Source organism: Colletotrichum fioriniae, assembly GCF_027942845.1.
Source record: "Colletotrichum fioriniae strain IMI 355084 chromosome Unknown scaffold_18, whole genome shotgun sequence".
Taxonomy (NCBI): Eukaryota; Fungi; Ascomycota; class Sordariomycetes; order Glomerellales; family Glomerellaceae; genus Colletotrichum; species Colletotrichum fioriniae.
Genome location: NW_027076854.1, coordinates 261,783 through 279,837, shown reverse-complemented (window position 1 = coordinate 279,837; position 18,055 = coordinate 261,783). Strand labels below are relative to the sequence as shown.

At 53.9% G+C, this 18,055-nt stretch overlaps 6 protein-coding genes across 6 annotated transcripts; 2 read left to right on the top strand and 4 right to left on the bottom strand.

Moving 5' to 3' along the window:
- Positions 1 to 4,546: 4,546 nt before the first annotated feature.
- On the top strand, positions 4,547 to 5,415 carry N0V96_011559 (uncharacterized protein; the record flags this gene model as incomplete). The annotated part of the gene is made up of 2 exons (XM_065759312.1): positions 4,547 to 4,924; positions 4,972 to 5,415. 2 exons carry the CDS (start codon positions 4,547 to 4,549, stop codon positions 5,413 to 5,415), a joined length of 822 nt encoding a protein of 273 aa, XP_065612034.1.
- A 305-nt stretch (positions 5,416 to 5,720) lies between these two features.
- N0V96_011558 (uncharacterized protein) lies at positions 5,721 to 7,538 on the bottom strand (the record flags this gene model as incomplete). The annotated part of the gene is made up of 1 exon (XM_053193580.2): positions 5,721 to 7,538. One exon carries the CDS (start codon positions 7,536 to 7,538, stop codon positions 5,721 to 5,723), a length of 1,818 nt encoding a protein of 605 aa, XP_053048898.2.
- Positions 7,539 to 10,249: 2,711 nt separating this feature from the next.
- Positions 10,250 to 12,137, top strand: N0V96_011557 (uncharacterized protein; the record flags this gene model as incomplete). Its single annotated transcript, XM_053193579.2, has 4 exons — positions 10,250 to 10,799; positions 10,870 to 10,973; positions 11,038 to 11,174; positions 11,249 to 12,137. The coding sequence occupies 4 exons, from the start codon at positions 10,250 to 10,252 to the stop codon at positions 12,135 to 12,137; spliced, it is 1,680 nt and encodes a 559-aa protein (XP_053048897.2).
- A 236-nt stretch (positions 12,138 to 12,373) lies between these two features.
- N0V96_011556 (uncharacterized protein) lies at positions 12,374 to 13,993 on the bottom strand (the record flags this gene model as incomplete). The annotated part of the gene is made up of 1 exon (XM_053193578.2): positions 12,374 to 13,993. The coding sequence occupies one exon, from the start codon at positions 13,991 to 13,993 to the stop codon at positions 12,374 to 12,376; it is 1,620 nt and encodes a 539-aa protein (XP_053048896.2).
- Positions 13,994 to 14,714: 721 nt separating this feature from the next.
- On the bottom strand, positions 14,715 to 15,605 carry N0V96_011555 (uncharacterized protein; the record flags this gene model as incomplete). The annotated part of the gene is made up of 1 exon (XM_053193577.2): positions 14,715 to 15,605. One exon carries the CDS (start codon positions 15,603 to 15,605, stop codon positions 14,715 to 14,717), a length of 891 nt encoding a protein of 296 aa, XP_053048895.2.
- Positions 15,606 to 16,267: 662 nt separating this feature from the next.
- N0V96_011554 (uncharacterized protein) lies at positions 16,268 to 17,275 on the bottom strand (the record flags this gene model as incomplete). The annotated part of the gene is made up of 3 exons (XM_065759311.1): positions 16,268 to 16,545; positions 16,593 to 17,058; positions 17,114 to 17,275. 3 exons carry the CDS (start codon positions 17,273 to 17,275, stop codon positions 16,268 to 16,270), a joined length of 906 nt encoding a protein of 301 aa, XP_065612033.1.
- Positions 17,276 to 18,055: the final 780 nt, after the last annotated feature.

Sequence of the window (18,055 nt, the reverse complement as noted above, 5' to 3'; positions counted from 1 at the left end):
GGTCAAACATTGTCAGCAAAGTCCAACGAACGCCGGCAATGATGGGATGGAATTACCTCTTCTGAGAGATGCAGATCGTTGTGTCTTGCCAATGACTTGCTTCGCTGCCATGGTGTTCATGATGGCGACCATGAGGGTGGTCAGGAAAAAAGACGTTGAAAGTAACATCATCGGGTGTGCTTTCAGCCCTTTCAAACCCTCTCAGTCTCAAACTCACACCAATGGCCGTCTCTTCGTCTTTGCGTTGACATACAGAATGCATCGCAAGCACTCTGTGCAACTCAGCAAGTTGGTACTGACAGTCATCTGTTTCTGATTCTTGACTGCTCGTCTGGGCGAAGTCGGCCAGCCTCGGTTGTTCGACTAAGCGCTCTGCCTTGGATCTCTTGGCGAATAGCTCGAGCGACCCTAACAGTTGTAGACGGAGCTTTGAGGTGTTGGGGCTTGAAACAAATGCCCTCATCAAATCGTTTCCCATCTCAGGATGTTGAACGAAGTCTGACAGTCGAGGAAACCACCCCAAATCATATGTGATGGGGTCAAGAGATGCAAGTTGTTTACCGGGAGGGCCTGGCCACTGCAAAAGCATGAGACAACTTGACCAAACCTAGCGAAAGTTCCAAACTTGCAAGTGCTTACCTGGAGCAGATTTTCGAAAAGAATCAATAAACGGAACATTTCTCTCTGCGAAATCTCTGTATCAGAAGCTTCTGACAAGTCTTCCAGCCATCGCATGATGCCTGCCAGATTCGTGCGGAGGAGACTGAAAAACTGCACGTTCTGCTTGCCTTGGAGCAGCTCGTCCACGATTTTGCAGAATAAGTCAGTCGCTTTCAGCGAAAAGGGGAGCATGCCTTCTTTCATGGCTACAATACGTGCTCTCAGACGTTTTCTGGAAGTGATCAATGGTAAGTAAAATCTGTTCAAAAGATCTACTCAAACTCGAGTTGGCGATCATATAAGTAGACGATGTGGGCGCTAAGAATCTGTTGGACCGAAACGAGCCTGCGACGTGATCTTGGCATCGAAGGCAAGTTAAACCGGGATTACGATAGCACTGGGTGATAATGCACATCATATCCACTGGTTCGTGAGAAACGATTGGTCAACCCAGTGGTCTTTTCCTTGGCGTTGTCTCTCTAAGCGCTCAACTGCCCTCTTAAGCGCTCTCTTTCTAAGCGCTGTTGTTGGATCACAAATACCAACAAGTTCTGTGATCGATTGGTCTTCAGAGGATGGTTCACACAGTTCTGCTCCAACAGAGAGGCAAACCTCGAAAACTCAGAGGTCCCATCTTCCTGACCATTGCACGACTGAGTCACGCTGAAAGTCTAAGTAGACGGCAGTAACCCATTGACCGCTCTTTCCGTTTGTCTCTGGGTTTATACCTCTATCTACATCTTTTTCTTTGCGATAATGGATCCCAAATGTTGGTTCGTGCTGCCGCACACGCGCTATCCGCCGCCCGTGGGATTGGAAGACGGAACCGGACATATCAAGGGCCCGGTGTGCTTCGGCCGTCTCGTACCTGATCTTTCACACCTAGACCACATCATCAATGTTCAAGGGCCTTCGAAGATCCCAGCAGATATGCCCATCTATCGTACAAAAACCAAGAACAAATCCTAGAGGCAGAGTTCAGAACGGTCGATCAACCAATTCGTTCAGATGGGCACACCTGACATTGCGTCTACTGGCATTACTGCGACTGCCAGCGCTAGTATAGCGTTCCAGAAAACTGCCACCAACTACGGCGAGTTCAAAGGTTTTGATACTTATACGATCCAAGTGATGCCATCATACATAGAGGATAGCATTGGTACCAACGAGGCGTTGAGATATATACGGAAACACCAAAAAATGGGATCGTGGTCTTTGTTCATGATCATCGGCATTACTATCGCTCGTGGTGCTCGAGTCTCCCGGTCGGAGGCACGGGCAATTGGAGTTCAAGGAAGCCTTGAAGCGTAAGACAACAACTATCAAACTTCGCGATTTTGAAGGAACCACTCTACTTGTTTACATGAAGACTAATTTTGCATAGTGATCTCTCTGGGCTAGCCGATGTTGGTTTCAATATAGAGAATTCGTTACATGACAAAACTTCCATGTCAGCAGAGCGAGGTTCTGACTTCGTGTGGGCGGTGCGACTCACAAAGATACACAAGGGCCTTCTAGATAGAACATGGGGTTACAAGACCTATTCAAAAGGTGCAACCTACAGCTTGGAATCGGAGCCTAGTCTTGCCGAAATGAAGGAAATCCTGCGTAAGGAAATGGTCACGGACGAGCGGATAATTGCGTCTGGCGACGGCGATGAGATCTTTGTAGTTTGTTAAATTTGAAGAAATTCGCTTCTATGCACCTACATCGCAATCCACATGTCTTGTGAGCCAACACCAATCGGTTACACCCTAACATGGAAGCCCCTGCCATCACCCAGCGCATTTCAGACTGCAAGGCTGCTTTCGGCCGGCTCATCGCCAGTTCAGGATCTACTTCCGCTCCTGCGTGGATGGAAGACCGTCAGGCCAACTTCAACATCTGGGCGGCTAGCTTCAACAAAAGAAGCAGCAGTGAATCGTCACTTGATCATCGCTTGAGAGATAGAAATAATGCGATTAAAGTAACATGCCGTCACCTCGAGGGCTTGCTGGAGGCTTTGGAGAAAATTTTGGAGATTGGTTACTTGTCTGCTCAAAATCTTCGTTGCCAAGCTAAATCTCAAAACTATTGTCCAAGGGGTTCATCGAGGTTGAGACTCAAGAAGTCTCAGTACGCAAGCCAGATCAACCATATGTCCAAGAAGACATTGGACCAGAAACTTCGGATTCGGAGTCGACTACGTCTAGTGATTCGGCTGAAGATGACAGCTTAAAGACTCCAGTCTTTTCAAGGAACAGAAAGTTCACATTCATAAGATTCTAAGACTCCTCCAAAGAAATTCTATAGCGACTTGAAATTGAAGGACTAAGGACCGATACGCAGCTCAATGGGAGTGGTTCTAGAGATTCTCTATTACATCAAGTTTGCTAAGGTCGACAGGGTCATTCCAAGCTGTAAATCTCTGGTCCGCAATACAAAACTTGATCATAGCTCTAGCTTTATCAGTGAAATGTATTGCCCCTTCATAACGTGACCTTACATTTTGCGACGGCACTGAATGTAACCTGTGAACCGGATCACTCTAAGGCTACCCGAAACCCACGATTTGGACTATTCTGTGAATTCAGTAGGCAAATGACGATTGAGGTTGTACTTGAATCTCATTGGATACCTGTGTGTTGGCTGCCTCATCTCGCAGAGGGTGAACTGCGATGAGTTCGTGGCACCGTGCTCACAGAAATTTCTATTCAAGTACTACTTTCGGATCCAGTGTTTTTTGACATGGACATAAGGACATAGCTTGGGTATCGAGTTCATCAAAAGCCCGGATACGTGGACATCGAGAATCAAAAATTGATCGTTTCTGGTTCTAGACCTAAGATAGCGAAGGGTTGGACACGGAACCAGTCGGATACCTTAGACGACGAAGGCACGAAATTGTAGAAGGATGTTCATATATCCCGAGTCCAGTCTTCAAATGACCTAGGGGAGAGCACTTTCATATTCTACCAGAATGTTCATCGTGACTAGGCGTAGAATGAGGCTTACTAGTCGTTTTCTCCTTGTAGATGCGACGTAACGTATTTCGAAAAGCTGGAAATAAATCTCCCTTCGTATCCTTGATGTTTGCTGAGTTTTTTCTAACTTCCATCGAAAAATTTATAGTTGCGCTTCACCAATATCATGCCCGTACAAACAGCCATGTCGATTCCTTCAATCTCAAGTCGCAGCTACTGGCGGTGAAAGCGTCATGGGTGTTCGTGCTAACTAAGCGAGGCATGCTTCTTTTCGAGGGTAAGACGGCTTATCACAGGCCTCGGCGGTTGACCTTGAAGGACATATACCAGGTAAACCATTGCTCTTGGCATCTCCCTTTTCTAACTTACTTAGCTAATCACATCTAGGTTTCTTTCTTTATTCTGCCAGCTCCGTGTTTTGATGTCTGTTCTGGTTCCTCTGAATGCGGAAGATAGGGGCAGGCACCAAGCAGATCCCTAGTTCATCACCGACGGATATCTTCATCTGAAGCAGTTCCAGCAAGCATATCTAACCAAACATCGTGGTGTTAGTTTCGTAATTTCTACATCATGGATCTGCAATCTTTGAATGTTCGGTATGCGGTGGCAGAGCTTTAGCTCCCGAGTCACATGAGGTTGGGATGTCATTGATTCCAGCGTAATGCATGGAATGCTATCGGGCTTCAGCCGCACTGATTGCAGTACGATGTATCACTGTGACGGAAGTCCCATTGGGACAGTAAGTCCTCATTCGGCTTCGAATGAGATATCATACTCTATCGGTGTACATTGAAGGGGAACAGGGTGCTTCAGACGATGTGCTTAAATACTACAAAGCATCAGGCCGGCAAATGTCTAGGTAAGGTAGCTTACCAAAAGATTCAACGTTATTCCACAAGGAACTCCATCCGTCTGACTCCAACATGGACTTCGTGCAAAACCCTACATACCTCCTCGCCCCACAATGGACCTTCCGCCCAGGCGGCCCCATCGCCATCGGCAACATCATCGTCGACCCCTTCAAACCGCACATAGTCTGCAGCGAAGCAGACCCTAGCAGCAGCAGCAGCAGCAGCGCCTACGCCACCGATACGGCACGCGAGCGCAACTGGCGCATGTCGCAGGAAACAGCCCGCCGCTTCGACGTCAGCATGTGGAGCGTCTTCCTCGAAAAGATCCAACTCAAGGTCGGCGCTAGCCGCAGCAACGTCAGGCAGCGGCGAATATACCATGGACGTGTTGGAGGACGACGTACCTCCTCCGTCACCCCTCGAACGAGGAGATTCACGAGCGGTGTGAAAGTCTCGCGGTTAAGCCATTAATGAATAGGAAGAGGATTAAGGCGAAGCCGGTGTACATGATCACGGAACTCAAGATCGCCAAGGGGTTTGCTGTGAAGCAGAGCAGCAGCTCGGACAAGGCGGCGCATGCTCAAGTCGGGGCGGAAGTGTCGCCTGAGGTTAGTGTTGGGGCGGGAGTGAGCGGGTCGAAGAGCCAGAGGGAACAGCATGAGTTCGAGGCGATGCAGGATATCATATTCGGCTATCAGCTATTGAAGATTGAGCCAAAGGGATGGGGGAAGAGGAAGCAACTCCATTACGGCGAGTTTATGAAACGTAAGAAGAGCGCCATTAAAGACCCGGAGTCGGTTGATGGGGAAGCAAGCTTGCCGGCTGCAGGAGAATTTCAAGAGATGGGTACTGACATCCAGTCTGTTACGCTGGATGATGGAGATGCGGGACACGGGGCCATTGTGTGTCAAGCTCCATATGAAGAGGAAGCTTCGGAGTAAGCTCAGTATTTGCTGTTCTACTTGAAGTACTTTGCTTCCTGTCTGTGTGTAAGCGCTGGGTACCATTCGATTGTTGTGACCAACTAGGGGTTTGATGTTACCATAAAATGCTATGAGAGTTTTTGCTACTTCCCAGACCTTGGTCCGAATTTGTTCAAGCGAGAAAAGGTTTTGAGCGACAGAACGTTGGGTACATAGAATCCAGGAATTCGTCTAGATAGACATGAGCATCAATATCATTAGAAACCCACCCCAGCTTATGAACCCAACCTCTATCAAGCATCATGGTATCCATCATCTAATACTCAAAAATTGGTATAAATCCTCGCCTCCCACCCCTTCAACACCGGCGCAGCACCCTTCACCAACTCTCCGCCCTCCCTCGTGCCAACTAACAACCGCACCTCAGGCGCCTCACACCCAAGCAACGCCGCCACATCCCCTACACTCTCCCCGTCCTCTTTCGAAAAGTTCATTACCACAAGCGCCTTCCTCTTTACCCCGCCCTCTTTCCCATTCACCGGCGCAGGACTCTCCTTGAGTATAACCCACGTCCTCTCGTTCTCCGGATCAATCAACCGGTGCGATCCAAAAACAAACACATCGCGGTGCTGCTTCCTCAGCCTCAGCACTCTCTTGTAAAACGACAGGATGGAGTCCGGGTCGCCGCGCTGTTTTGCGGCATTAATAGACTTGTACTCATCATGCACCCTCATCCACGGCTTCGCGCCCTCCCTCGTGAACCCGGCATTCGGGCTCTCATCCCACTGGAATGGTATCCGCGAGTGATCCCTCGCCAAGATACGCAAACCATGCATCGTCTTTTCAATCCGCTCTTCATCCCCGGACTCCAACGCCTCCGAGTAGAAGTTACTGCTCTCGATATCCTTATACTCTTCTATCCCCCAGCTAGCCGGCATATTCGTCATGCCAATCTCCTGGCCCTGGTACAGGAACAGCGTCCCAGACATAGTCGCCTGCCACAGCGCAATCGTCTTGGCCGAAGCGAGCCACAGCTCGGGCGTCGAATCGTCGCCGAACCTCGACACCGCGCGCCCGTTATCGTGATTCTCGCAAAACGCCGTCGCCCACGCGTCCGTACCCTCAATAAAGGACTGCCACGTCTCCGTGTACTTTTTCAACGTCGACAGCGGGAACGGCTGATAAATATACTTTGCGCCGAACCCGTTCCCGTTCCCCAGCCGAATCACGGAAAACTCAAACACCATGTCCAGCTCCTTGGCCGCGGCCGAGACGTAAGGGATCACCTGCGACGGGTGCGGCGTCAGGGATAGCTCGCCGACGGAGACGGCATTGTACGGCGCCAGGGCCTTACGGTTCATCTCGCGGATGTACTCATGGATGCGGGGGCCATTACACCACATCTCGGGCGCGGGCTGGTGCGGCGATGTCGGGTCGGTGACGGGGGCGTCGACGTAGTCTGTGCGCTTGGAGTACTTGTTCACCGTATCGATGCGGAAGCCGTCGACGCCGCGCTCGAGCCAGAAGCGCATCGTATCCTCGTAGATGGCCTCGCGGCAGGCCTCGTTGTCCCAGTTTAGGTCGGGCTGGTCGGGTGCGTACAGGTGGAGGTAGTACTCCTGGGAGTGCTCGTCCCAAGTCCACGTCGGGCCCGCGAAATACCCGCGCCAGTTTGTCGGCGGGTGCCGCACGCCGTTGGCGTCGTAGCGCGCGGGCTTCCAGATGTACCAGTCGCGTTTGGGGTTCTCCTTGGAGGAGCGGGATTGCTTGAACCAGGCGTGCTCGACAGAGGTGTGGTTGACGACGAGGTCGAGAATGACCTTCATGCCGCGCTTGTGGCACTCGTCCAGAAGAGTATCGACGTCGTCGACGGTGCCGTAGGGTGCGTAGATCTTTTGGTAGTCGGACACGTCGTAGCCCATGTCGGCCTGGGGGCTCTCGAAGATGGGGGAGACCCAGACGACGTCGACGCCGAGCTCGTGGAGGTAGTCGACCTCGGCAATGAGGCCGGGGAGATCGCCCCAGCCGTCGCCGTCCGAGTCCTTGAAGCTGGCGGGGTAGACTTGGTAAAAGGTTGCGTCCTTCCACCAGGGCTGCTTGCCTACCCAGCGGTTCTCATCGTCCCAGACGAGGGATCCCATGGTGATGGAGGGGTCGTTGGGGAGGTATCAAGCCACGCTGTAATGAGGGTGGGTGGGTTGTCGTCGACCGGGTAGGTGGAAGTAGACGAGTAGCAGAGAAGGACAGACAGATGACGGAAGAAGGAGGAGGGACGAGCAGGAGAAGAAGAGGTCGAGTTGAGAGTCGAGTGTGGGAGAGAGGTCCGAGGTCAATGGATCTATGGACAGAGGTCAGGACGCGCCGGGAACGATTCGCATTTTGACCACACGGCGAATGGGCTGCATGGGAATTGGGACGGCGGCGATCAGCGGCCGGGGCAGAAAAATGGCGTGGCGACATGACATGCAGCGGAGAGAAGAGCGATGGGCGTGGGGGGAGGAGTATGCGTAGCGGGTATTCGTGCGAAGGGAAATGGACTCGGGAGTAGAGTTGTGGTTATCGTGTGTCGTGTGTGGGTTGAGTGGTTCATTTCGAGCGAGGGTTTCTGCTTCTATCGAGGACGGGGACGGGGAAGAGGAGGGGGGAGGGGGATGAATGTCGTGCCGGCGGAATCTGTCCGTAGAAGGGCCGTGGGAAGAAAAGGATGCATCGTGTGAGGTGTAACGGGGTGAGAATTCAAAGAGAGTGCGATTGTCTGTGGAGATGCCGATGGGAGAATGAGCTTGTTCCCCGCCTTTTCTTGGTTATCTAATTGCTGAGTCTTCATAGCTGCGTCTCTCTCTCTCTCTCTCTCTCTCTCTCTCACAGCAAGTATCCATTAGTACGCAGTAAGGTACGGTAAAGTGAGGCAAGGTATGCAACGTGTGGTCGCAGGCAGGAGGCAGCTTTCCCCTCACTCCGCATTGCTTCCGCCCGCTCTCGAGGTGCCAAGGTGGATACAAAGCATCCGTAAGTACTGACGCAGTAGGTACTCGGTAAAGTTGTTGAAGAAGCGGAGATATGCGGGATTGTCTTGCCCTCAATGTTACAATAGATTTTCTGCTCATTATTAGCCTTTGATTAGCGCCCCGGCGGCTTGGAACATGCGAAGAAAGTGCTTAGACTCCGCATCCGCCGCACATGGTGATTATCATTTATCGGATGATGATGATGCATTTACCTTGGATGTACCGTCCGTCGCACAAGATGCAGAAAAGATGAAGAAAGAGAAATCTTCAACGGGCGGAGACTCCGCCTTCCCTGTCGGTCCCACTCTCCAAATGAGTGGAGACTACCCGGGCCCGGAGATGCTCCGCTAGACTCCGCGCCTCCCTCCGACCCCCCTGTCTCCCGCGGGAGCCACAAACGTCATTCTCTCCCACCAATCAGAACGGTCATCAGTCAGACTCTGGGAAGAAAAAGTGGTGATGAGCTTCAGGGCCGTCCAAAAAAAAAAGTCTGGAGAATTGGGCTGGATCATGGATGGTCAGGTTGGTCTAATCTCAAATCTGGGGAAAGGCCATGGGCCTGGCTGGCTGACGGTGGCTACGCCGCACATGCGCATGGAGCTCGGCTCGGGAAAGGTAAGGCGCGCTCAATCTAGTTTCGACCTCGTGAGATGGATGCCGTGATGCGAATAGCGTCAACCCATCATCCCGATCCTTTACTTTTTGCTTCTTCCTTTACGGACACTCCGTACACGACCACTGTTGCTCGCGGAGTCTCCTGTTGACGCCTCGTGCCACCATCTCCAGAATGATCAGAATGGATTCTAGCTGCACCTTGGCACGAGTCGAGAACGCCATCACCAGACCTGTAGAAGGCTTAGTATAGCTTGAGATTCCATCTCCATGCTCGTCTCCAGATTCTTAATGGTCCAGCTGGGAAACCCTCCAAAACGAGATTCAATGAACCAATCCCGTCGCTCCATGTCATCCCCACAACCATTTCTCTTACCTACTGTACTTTATCCGTATGGAGTAGACAGACTGATCCTCCGCTTCTCCACAAATTGCCCATGGAGTTGAGAAAAACAACATGATTCGGCAGCCCTTCCCCTCCTCCCCCGAACCACCACAGAGTCACCGACCGACCACCCTCCACCATACCGAGGACCGGGGGAAGGGGATGGCTCATCACCAAAATCAGATGGCTTGGCACAGCAGCAGCAACAAACCGACCCATGTCAACCGAGACTGACATACTTTCAACATGCTGCAAAATCCTCCTCACCTCTCACCACAATGACCAGACCACACATTAAACAATGTAATCACGCCAAACCCATCTCGTCTAGGGACCCCCTCCCTCGCCTCCCCTCTCCCCGAACTTATTCCCCAAGGGGAACCGTAACTACTGCCAGCGGTAAGGTTAGAGCGCACGGTTCAAGCGCAGGGCGTCTTGTCACTTAACTTTTAGCTGATTTTTATTTTATTTTCCAACCTCTCACCTCACCTTTTTTTTTTCTTACTACCGCGTACACTGCACTGCGTACTGCTGCGCTACAAATTTCTCCTAATGTTGCTTTGACTACGACCCTTCTTGTCGTAACCGAAGCTGTCAAAAAATCTCATTCGGGGCCTGATTAACAGCCTTGAAGGGATATATATATCGCCCCGGATGCCCTCCTCAACTTAATTGATCAATCACTTTCCCTCAGGCGTCCGACTTTCGCGCATCACCGAGTCTCACCCACCTCCCTCATCGCTTCCTCACCATCATCTCATAAATCTCATCCCACCCTTTCATCCGTAATATCACCAGCATCATAAAAACTTGATACCCCGTACATACAACCCTCGATCTCTCAAAAATGGCCGACCCAAAGGTCTCTTTGCCCGTCCAAGAGGATAAGGAGACAGGCATCCACCACCACACCTCAATCACAGATGACACCAACATCGCAACCCCAAACAACGCCCACAATGCCGCGCATCCAGAAGACCTCGCCGCAGAAGCAGCCCAAGCCGCCTCCGCAGAACATAAAATGTCCCTCCTCGAAGCCATCCGCACCTACCCAAAAGCAATCGGCTGGTCCGTCCTCCTCTCCTCCACCCTCATCATGGAAGGCTACGACCTCGCCCTCCTCAGCAACCTCTACTCCTCGGCCGTCTTCCAGCGCAAGTACGGCACCTTTGTCGAGGCCCAGAACAAGTACGTCATCTCCGCCGCCTGGCAGTCCGGCCTCAGCAACGGCGCCCGCGCGGGCGAGATCTTTGGGCTTGTGATTGCCGGCTGGACGGCGGATCGGTACGGGTATCGGGTTACGACCATGGGGTTCTTGGTGTTGATGATTGCGTTTATTTTTGTGCTGTTTTTTGCGCCGAATGTGCAGATCTTGGTGCTTGGAGAGGTTCTCTGCGGTATGTTTTTTTTGTGTCCTTCTCGGTTCCTCCCGAGTTATCGTATGTGTCTTGTTCTAACGTCTCGCAGGAATCCCTTGGGGTGCTTTCCAGAGTGTCACGCCAGCATACGCTTCCGAGGTCGCTCCCGTCGTTCTGAGGCCATACCTCACCACCTTCATCAACATGTGCTGGGTAGGTCACTCTTCACACTAGAACGAGAGCAAATTACAAAATATCGAAACTAACAAATTCTTAGGTCATTGGCCAATTCTTCTCCGCGGCCGTCAACAAAGGCTCCTACCACCACCAGGACGAATGGGCCTACAGAATCCCCTTTGGCGTCCAATGGGTCTGGCCCATCCCCATCCTCATCGGCCTCTTCTTCGCCCCAGAGTAAGCTCCTCTCCCCCCTTTTCCCCTTCACTCTCACACCCTCTCTTCTCTGGTCCCCTTGCTGATGAGAGCAGATCCCCCTGGTGGTACGTCCGCCACAACGACAAAGCATCCGCCAAACGCGCCCTCCTCCGCCTCACCTCCCGCAACCAACCAAACTTCAACCCGGACGAGACAATCGCCATGATAGAACACACAAACGAGCTCGAAAAGCGCGCAAAGGAAGGCGTAACCTACGCAGACTGCTTCAAGGGCATCGACCTCCGCCGTACCGAAATCGTCGTCGGCATCTGGCTCGTCCAGACCCTCGGCGGGCAGAACCTCATGGGCTACTTTGCCTACTTTTTGACGCAAGCCGGCATGGACCCGGGAAACTCCTTCTCCCTATCAATGGGCCAGTACGCCCTCGGCATGGTCGGCACCGCGGGCTCATGGTTCCTCATGTCCCGCATCGGCCGGCGCACAATCCACTTCTCCGGCCTCTGCGCGCAATTCTGCCTGCTACTGATTGTCGGCTGCCTCTCCTTCTCCAACACCAACGCCTCCGTCTGGGCCATCGGCGCCATGCTCATCGTTTTCACCTTCGTCTACGACTTCACCGTCGGGCCCGTAACCTACTCCCTCGTCTCGGAGCTCTCCTCCACCCGCCTCAAAAACAAGACTATCGTCCTCGCGCGCGCGGGCTACAACGCCAGCAACATTTTCGTGAACGTCATGACGAATTACCAGCTCTCGTCGACGGCGTGGAATTGGGGCGCGCGCACGGCGCTGTTTTGGGCCGGCACGTGTTTGCTTTCGTCCGTGTGGGTGTATTTTCGCGTGCCGGAGCCCAAGGGGAGGACGTATGCCGAGCTGGATCTGTTGTTTGAGCACAAGGTTTCGGCGAGGAAGTTTGCGGAGACAAAGATTGATCCGTACTCGCATGAAGTTGACAGCGAGAAGAAGTTGGCCGAGGAGCACTAGGCCAAGTACCTATCATACTCTCCCTCTGACGGGAGAAGAAAAGAAGGAAGGACGTGTCAAGGAACGGGTCTTGAGGATGTTGGATACCCCTATAGTTGGAGTTATCGTACCACTAGATGCACCACTAGCGTAATCTCATGCATAACTGAACAGGTCTCGACCTCACCTCGCCATCTCTGAATCCGCATTCCTTTCTCCTCCTCAGTGCTATATAATCATGGTATCAAAAACGCATCTCACGTCGGTCGACGCGCCAACGTCCCCGCAATCGCCATACTCGGCACAGCCTGCTGAATATGCTTCTCCAATAAGTCATCGTAAATCGAATTGCCCCCGGGCAATCGCGTAATAAGCCGCCTCATATACTCCAAATCATCCTCCGGCCCGCTACCCGTCCCGCCCATCCGGCCGCCCCTCGGACTCGACGGCTTCGTAATCGGCACCCTCGCAAGCACGTCCACCGCCGCGCTCGCGATGTCAAACAACTTTTCCGTCAACCCGACCCCGTGCACTTTTATACTATCCACGGGTAAATCCCGTGTCGAGAGCACAAGGTCCTTGGCCACCTCGAGAGGGTAGTGATACGTCATGCTCGGCGAGTGGACAGACTCTTCAGCAAGGTACCCGAACCGCAGGCGCAGCTGCCAGAGAATAATCCTCAACCACAGCTGCGTCACCCGCAGATTCGCCTTTTGCGTATCCTTTAGATCCGAAGTCGACCGCAGCGCCGCATTCACCGCCGTCTCGATATACGTCAACGCCGCGTTCGAAGGCGGCGTCGCCACCTTTTCCATATTCAACAGCGCGATAAACGACGTATCCAGCGGACTAAACAGCGCCGCCAGGCTCCAGAACCCCGAAAGGCTCGGGTCGTCGGCGCCTAGGGTAGGCGACTCGGCCGTGATCTGCAGCGTCACGGGCCGCCGGTACCGGATCCCGTGCGACCGCTCCGAGACAAGCAGAACCCAAAATAACCGATCCGCCAGCACCGCCGCCGCCGGACTCGCCGACGCCTCGGGTGTATTCATCCGCAGCAACAGAAACAACGTCGTCGCCTCCCGCAGAAACAAGAAGGCCTGGCTGTGGTGAAAGAGCGCAGAGTGGCACGCATAGAGGAAAAACGTGAGCAGACACTGCTCAAACGTCGGATTCGACCGCCTCGCAAAGTTCCGATGCGCCGCGAGCGCCTCCTCAAACAACATCCGCCCGTGCAGCGCATTCTTCTCCGGAATCAAGCCCTGAATCCACAGACTCTCCGGCTCCTCCACCTGAAGCAGCACCAGCGCGCACACAGCCGTCAGGAGACAATGCGCCTCCATCCCGACCTCGCTCGGCCCCGCGACGACCTTCATCTGCGCAACGTACTCGGGCGTCAAGATCGGGATGGTAGGATGCAACCGCGCAAAGAACCGATCGACGCAGTAATCCATCACGCGGGCCGGTAACAGGTCCGCCATGCGCTGGACGGCCTCGCGGGGAACGTGACCGAAGGCCTGGGAACCGTCCGAGACCCAGGCGAGGGAGACGGGGCCGGGTAGGCCGAGGCACTGGTCGCCTAGGCCGGCGTCGACGCAGCGCTTGCAAGGGCGGTATTCGTTGCATGCGCGGCGGAGGTTTTTGCAGCGGGCGCAGGCGCGGGAGACTTGGGCTCTTTTGGGGCGGGAGCCACCGGATGATGAGGATTTGCGGCCGCCGGCTGATGATGGTCCTCCGGGTCCTCCATTGTAGCCGCCGCCGCCGCCACCGCCACCGGAGGAGGATTCCTGGGCGTCCTCGCTGTGGTCGTGGCGTTTGCCGAGGTGAGAGCTGCTGGCTGGGGATATGGTGGAGGGACTAGCTGCTGGGGGGGACACCATCGTCTTTTCCATTGCGAAGCCTCATGGTGTACCAGGTCGTTTTGAGTGCGCGGATGAGAGTGAGGTGTGCGCGCAGTATGATCTGAAGTGTTGTTATTGTTGTGTTTTGGGTTTTTGCTGTCCACCTTGGATGAGAAAGAAAAAGATTGGACTGAGTAGTTGAGTGTGAGACCACACCCACACAATGAAAATGAGTGACGGGAAGTTCAAGATCCACGCGTGCCGAGGAAAAAGACTGGACGCAAGAGAGGAAATGTCCCCGTTCTGCCCGGTGCCGGTGCGCGCAGTGAACTTCCATTTCCCCAGTGAGTCACGTGTTACCCCGCTAACCCCCGTCCTACGCTGCGTCCTGGGGGAACATTCAGGCCCTGTAATTGGCACGTTTGGTGGATGGGACGATGCAGACGAAGTACACACACAGTCTACAGTGAGGTAAGGTACCTTACAGGGACGCTGTATTGCCGCTCCAGAAGGATTCGTCCATCACCAATGCAATGCAACTGTGCAACAACATGCCAGACGGCCAGGCCAATACTCCCGTTGATCATGATGCAAATACTCATGATAGTATTTATCCCTGACCATACGTCTGGGCGGCCGTTGATCTGTAGATCTTTTTGAAAACCCCGTGTCTATGTTGTGTAGGAATCCAATACCCAACGCCTTCGCTATGCACCCCAGACATGCTGTATATCCATTCCCCCAAAAGAAAGAAAAAACTTCACTTTCGTCGCATGTTCTTGGGCTTGCGCTTCTTAAACACCACCGTCGGCGCCGCAGCCTCCGTGGGCTCTGCAGCCTCGTACTCCTTCTTGACGCCGTCCTCTCCCAAGGCCGGCACATCCAAGCCTTTCCCAGCCTCGTCCTCTGTCGGCTCTCTCTTGACAGCCGGCGCATCAGACGTGGCCCCCGTCGCATCCTCCCCTTCCGCCTCCTGCTTCACCTCATTCTTGACATCCACTTCAGCCTTCTCCTCCTCCTTCTTCACAGCCCTCATCAGCGTACTCCCACTCAGCAACGCATCAAGATCCTCATCGTCAGCCGGCATCGTCCTCGTGCTCCCCCACTTCTTAGGCCTCTTAAATAACCCCCTCACAGCCTCCTCCTCCTCCCTCTCCTCCTCCGTCTGCTCTCGCTTCCTCACCCCGACAGCCTTGGCCTCAACAGGCTTCTCCCTCTCCCTCGCCGCCTCCTCGTCGTCGACAACCTTTGTTGCAGTGACTGTCCACTCACCTGCCATCGCCATATCGCCCCGGAACTCCGTCGGTATCGACACACCCATCTCGGCGAGCTGTTCCATCTGCTGTTTGCGCTGCGCCTCTGCCGACGGCGGCGCGCCGCTGCTGCTCGAACCGCCGGGTCTCACGAATGATGATGATGATGATGTTGTCCCCGACGATATCCCCTTCAACCTCTCCACCTCGCGTTTCGCCCTGTCCTTTTCGCGTTCTTCCTGCTCATGGCCGCGGTGGAGGTCGCGCAGGAACCGCTTGAGCGCGCCCTGGTGCTTGCCCGTCGCCTCGTGGTTCTGTCGCTCGAGCTTCGTGTCGCGGACGAAGATGCTGCAGTGCTTGCACCAGTACTTTGGCGTCGATTTCCAGTATTCTGACATGGCTGTACGTGTGCGTTGCGTACGTGTTAGGTGTGCGCGTGTACGTGTTCAGGTAGAGGTAAGGTAGAGAGAGGTGTGTTCGAAAGAGATGGCTGGGTTTTCGTGTGTTATGTTGTCAGAGAGAAAGAAGGTTGGCCGAGACGTCACTGCAGGATGCGCCCATGACCAGAATTTCGAGGTTCGGCCCCATTGCCATGCCCGGGGGAGGGGGGCCGTGCAGCTCTTATCTTATCACCAGCCACATCCCAGTACCTTAGGTGGAATGTCACTCCCTGAGGTGCGCAGCGACATCGGATGTCATACTCGCCAATGTCCAGAGAATTGTCCACTCAAAATCGGGTAGGGAGACGTGCCTCACTTCATCAAATTCATGTCACTGAAATACATTTTTTGAACAAGATTACAGCTGAAGATGTACTGGTATTGCTCTGGCGGCCGGGTTGCCTAAGGACTTGTCACAGTCCCCTCCCCCAACTATCTAAGTAGCTACCTGTTTGCAAACAGGCAAACCCATCCATACTCTGCTCTTGTACAAAGTCCGTGTCCTGGTCATCATCATAGAATTAAAATGCCGATTTCTTGGCAGGGTATTGAGAAGCAAAAATGCCAATTAAGCCTTTGTGAACCTTTCAAGTCCAACCACACATTCCGAGTTAAGCGACTTAAATGAGGCAAACGACTGCCATCAGAGTGGCAACGAGAGCGACGAACGAGGCCGGAGCCAGGTTCTGGCCGGCAGCAACGGGAGGAGCCGCCGGGGTGGTCGTGGTTGCAGGCGGCGTCGCAGTGGTGCCAGGGGTGGTCACGACCGCCGTGCTGTTGACGGGGGTCGACGGGACCGACGGGACCGGAACCGGCACCTGAGAGGTGGGGACGGGCGGGACGACAGGTGCGGTGGTCGCAGGAGGGGCAACCGGGGTTCCCGGGGGAGTATAAGGGGCTGGCTGGCGGGAGCAGAGGGCGTCACAGTGACAGGCGGGAGCTCACCGCAGGGGGTGGTGTGGCCCTGGACCTGGCCGTCACCAATCTGGCAGAGAGGGACGGGGATCGTGGTCGGAACAACCTGAGGCTGACCGTCACCAATGACCGTGACAACAGTAGTCACAACCATGGTAGTACCGACGACCTGTCCGCCAGAGGGGACGGCAGCATCGGCGCCGCAAGGAAGAGCCGACAGGTGAATAGGCGAACACTGCTCGGCCCAGTGACGGTCGTACAAGTTGTAGAAGTCGCCGGACAAGCATCTGTAGAAAGTGGTGGAGCCTCCAAGGGCAAGGGAGCCGTTGGAGCAGACGGAGAAGCCAGAGGTGTAGATGGCGCCAGCTTGAGCAGGACCGTCAAACTGGAACTGGTAGTTCGCGACAATAGAGCCAGTGCGGCCCTGAGAATCGGTGAGGACACCGTCTTTGAGGGTGAGGTCCAGGGAACCAGTTCCGGTGCAGGAGCCGCGCTTCTGTTGCATTGGTCAGTACTAAACACCGTTTTCCTCCGGAACTGCTGAGGCTTACATCGAGACTTCGCTTTCCGAGCCCCACAACGGTGAGACCAAAGTTGCCGGTGTAGCTCGTAGAGCAACCAGCGGGAGGGTTCTCAGATGGCTTGAGAGCGGCCTGCGGCATGGCCACGGCCAAGGTAGCCAAGGCGGCGGGGAGAATCGCGAAGGAGCGCATCTTGTTGACTAGAGAATTTTGAGTTAGCAAGAGCGTCTTCTTTTTTTTTTTTTTTTACTCGGGTCGAGGATCATGAGTTTCCATATAATGTGTCGATCCGACAGAGAGAGAGAGAGAGAGAGAGAGAGAGAGAGAGAGAGAGAGAGGCAAGATCGTGGAGGACCAGCGAGATCATGAAGCACAAACCACTTCACGAGTCACCGGACAGCTCAGGAGGGACAGGAAGTTCGACGGGAGCTCCGACTGGACTCGGAAAACACACGGTGTAAAAACCCGGGCCAGCAAGCGCAGGTGAGATCAGGATTTGATGCCACAAGTCCATGACGTCGCCTGCCGGTGATGGAAGAGGGAGGGTAAGAGACGAGGCAGGCTTCAAGATCGCCAAAAATAGAGCCAATGAATCCACGAGACGTGCTCGATGGTGAGAATTGGAGTCCATCTCGCTGGCAATAAATGAGTCGTAATAGAGATCAGCTTACCTGAGTCGAAGTTCTTGTGGTTCCAAGGGAGGCGGTGAAGGTTGCTGTGGTAGATAGCTTGCTGGCAAAGCAATGTAGCTCAAGTGTTATGTCGATGTGGTGGAGAGAAGAATTCCCAACAACCAATTTGAATTGATTTTGCCCGAAGGTGAGGTGGTGAAGGGTAGTCCAGCAAAAGCTCCTGACCCGCTTTGTCCAACAATGTCCTCGTTCAAGAATCACACAAAAAAGGCGGGTACTGCCTGTGTTGGTGCCTCGTGGAAGTACGGGAAGGGTGAGATCGGAAAAGAACCGAGGATGG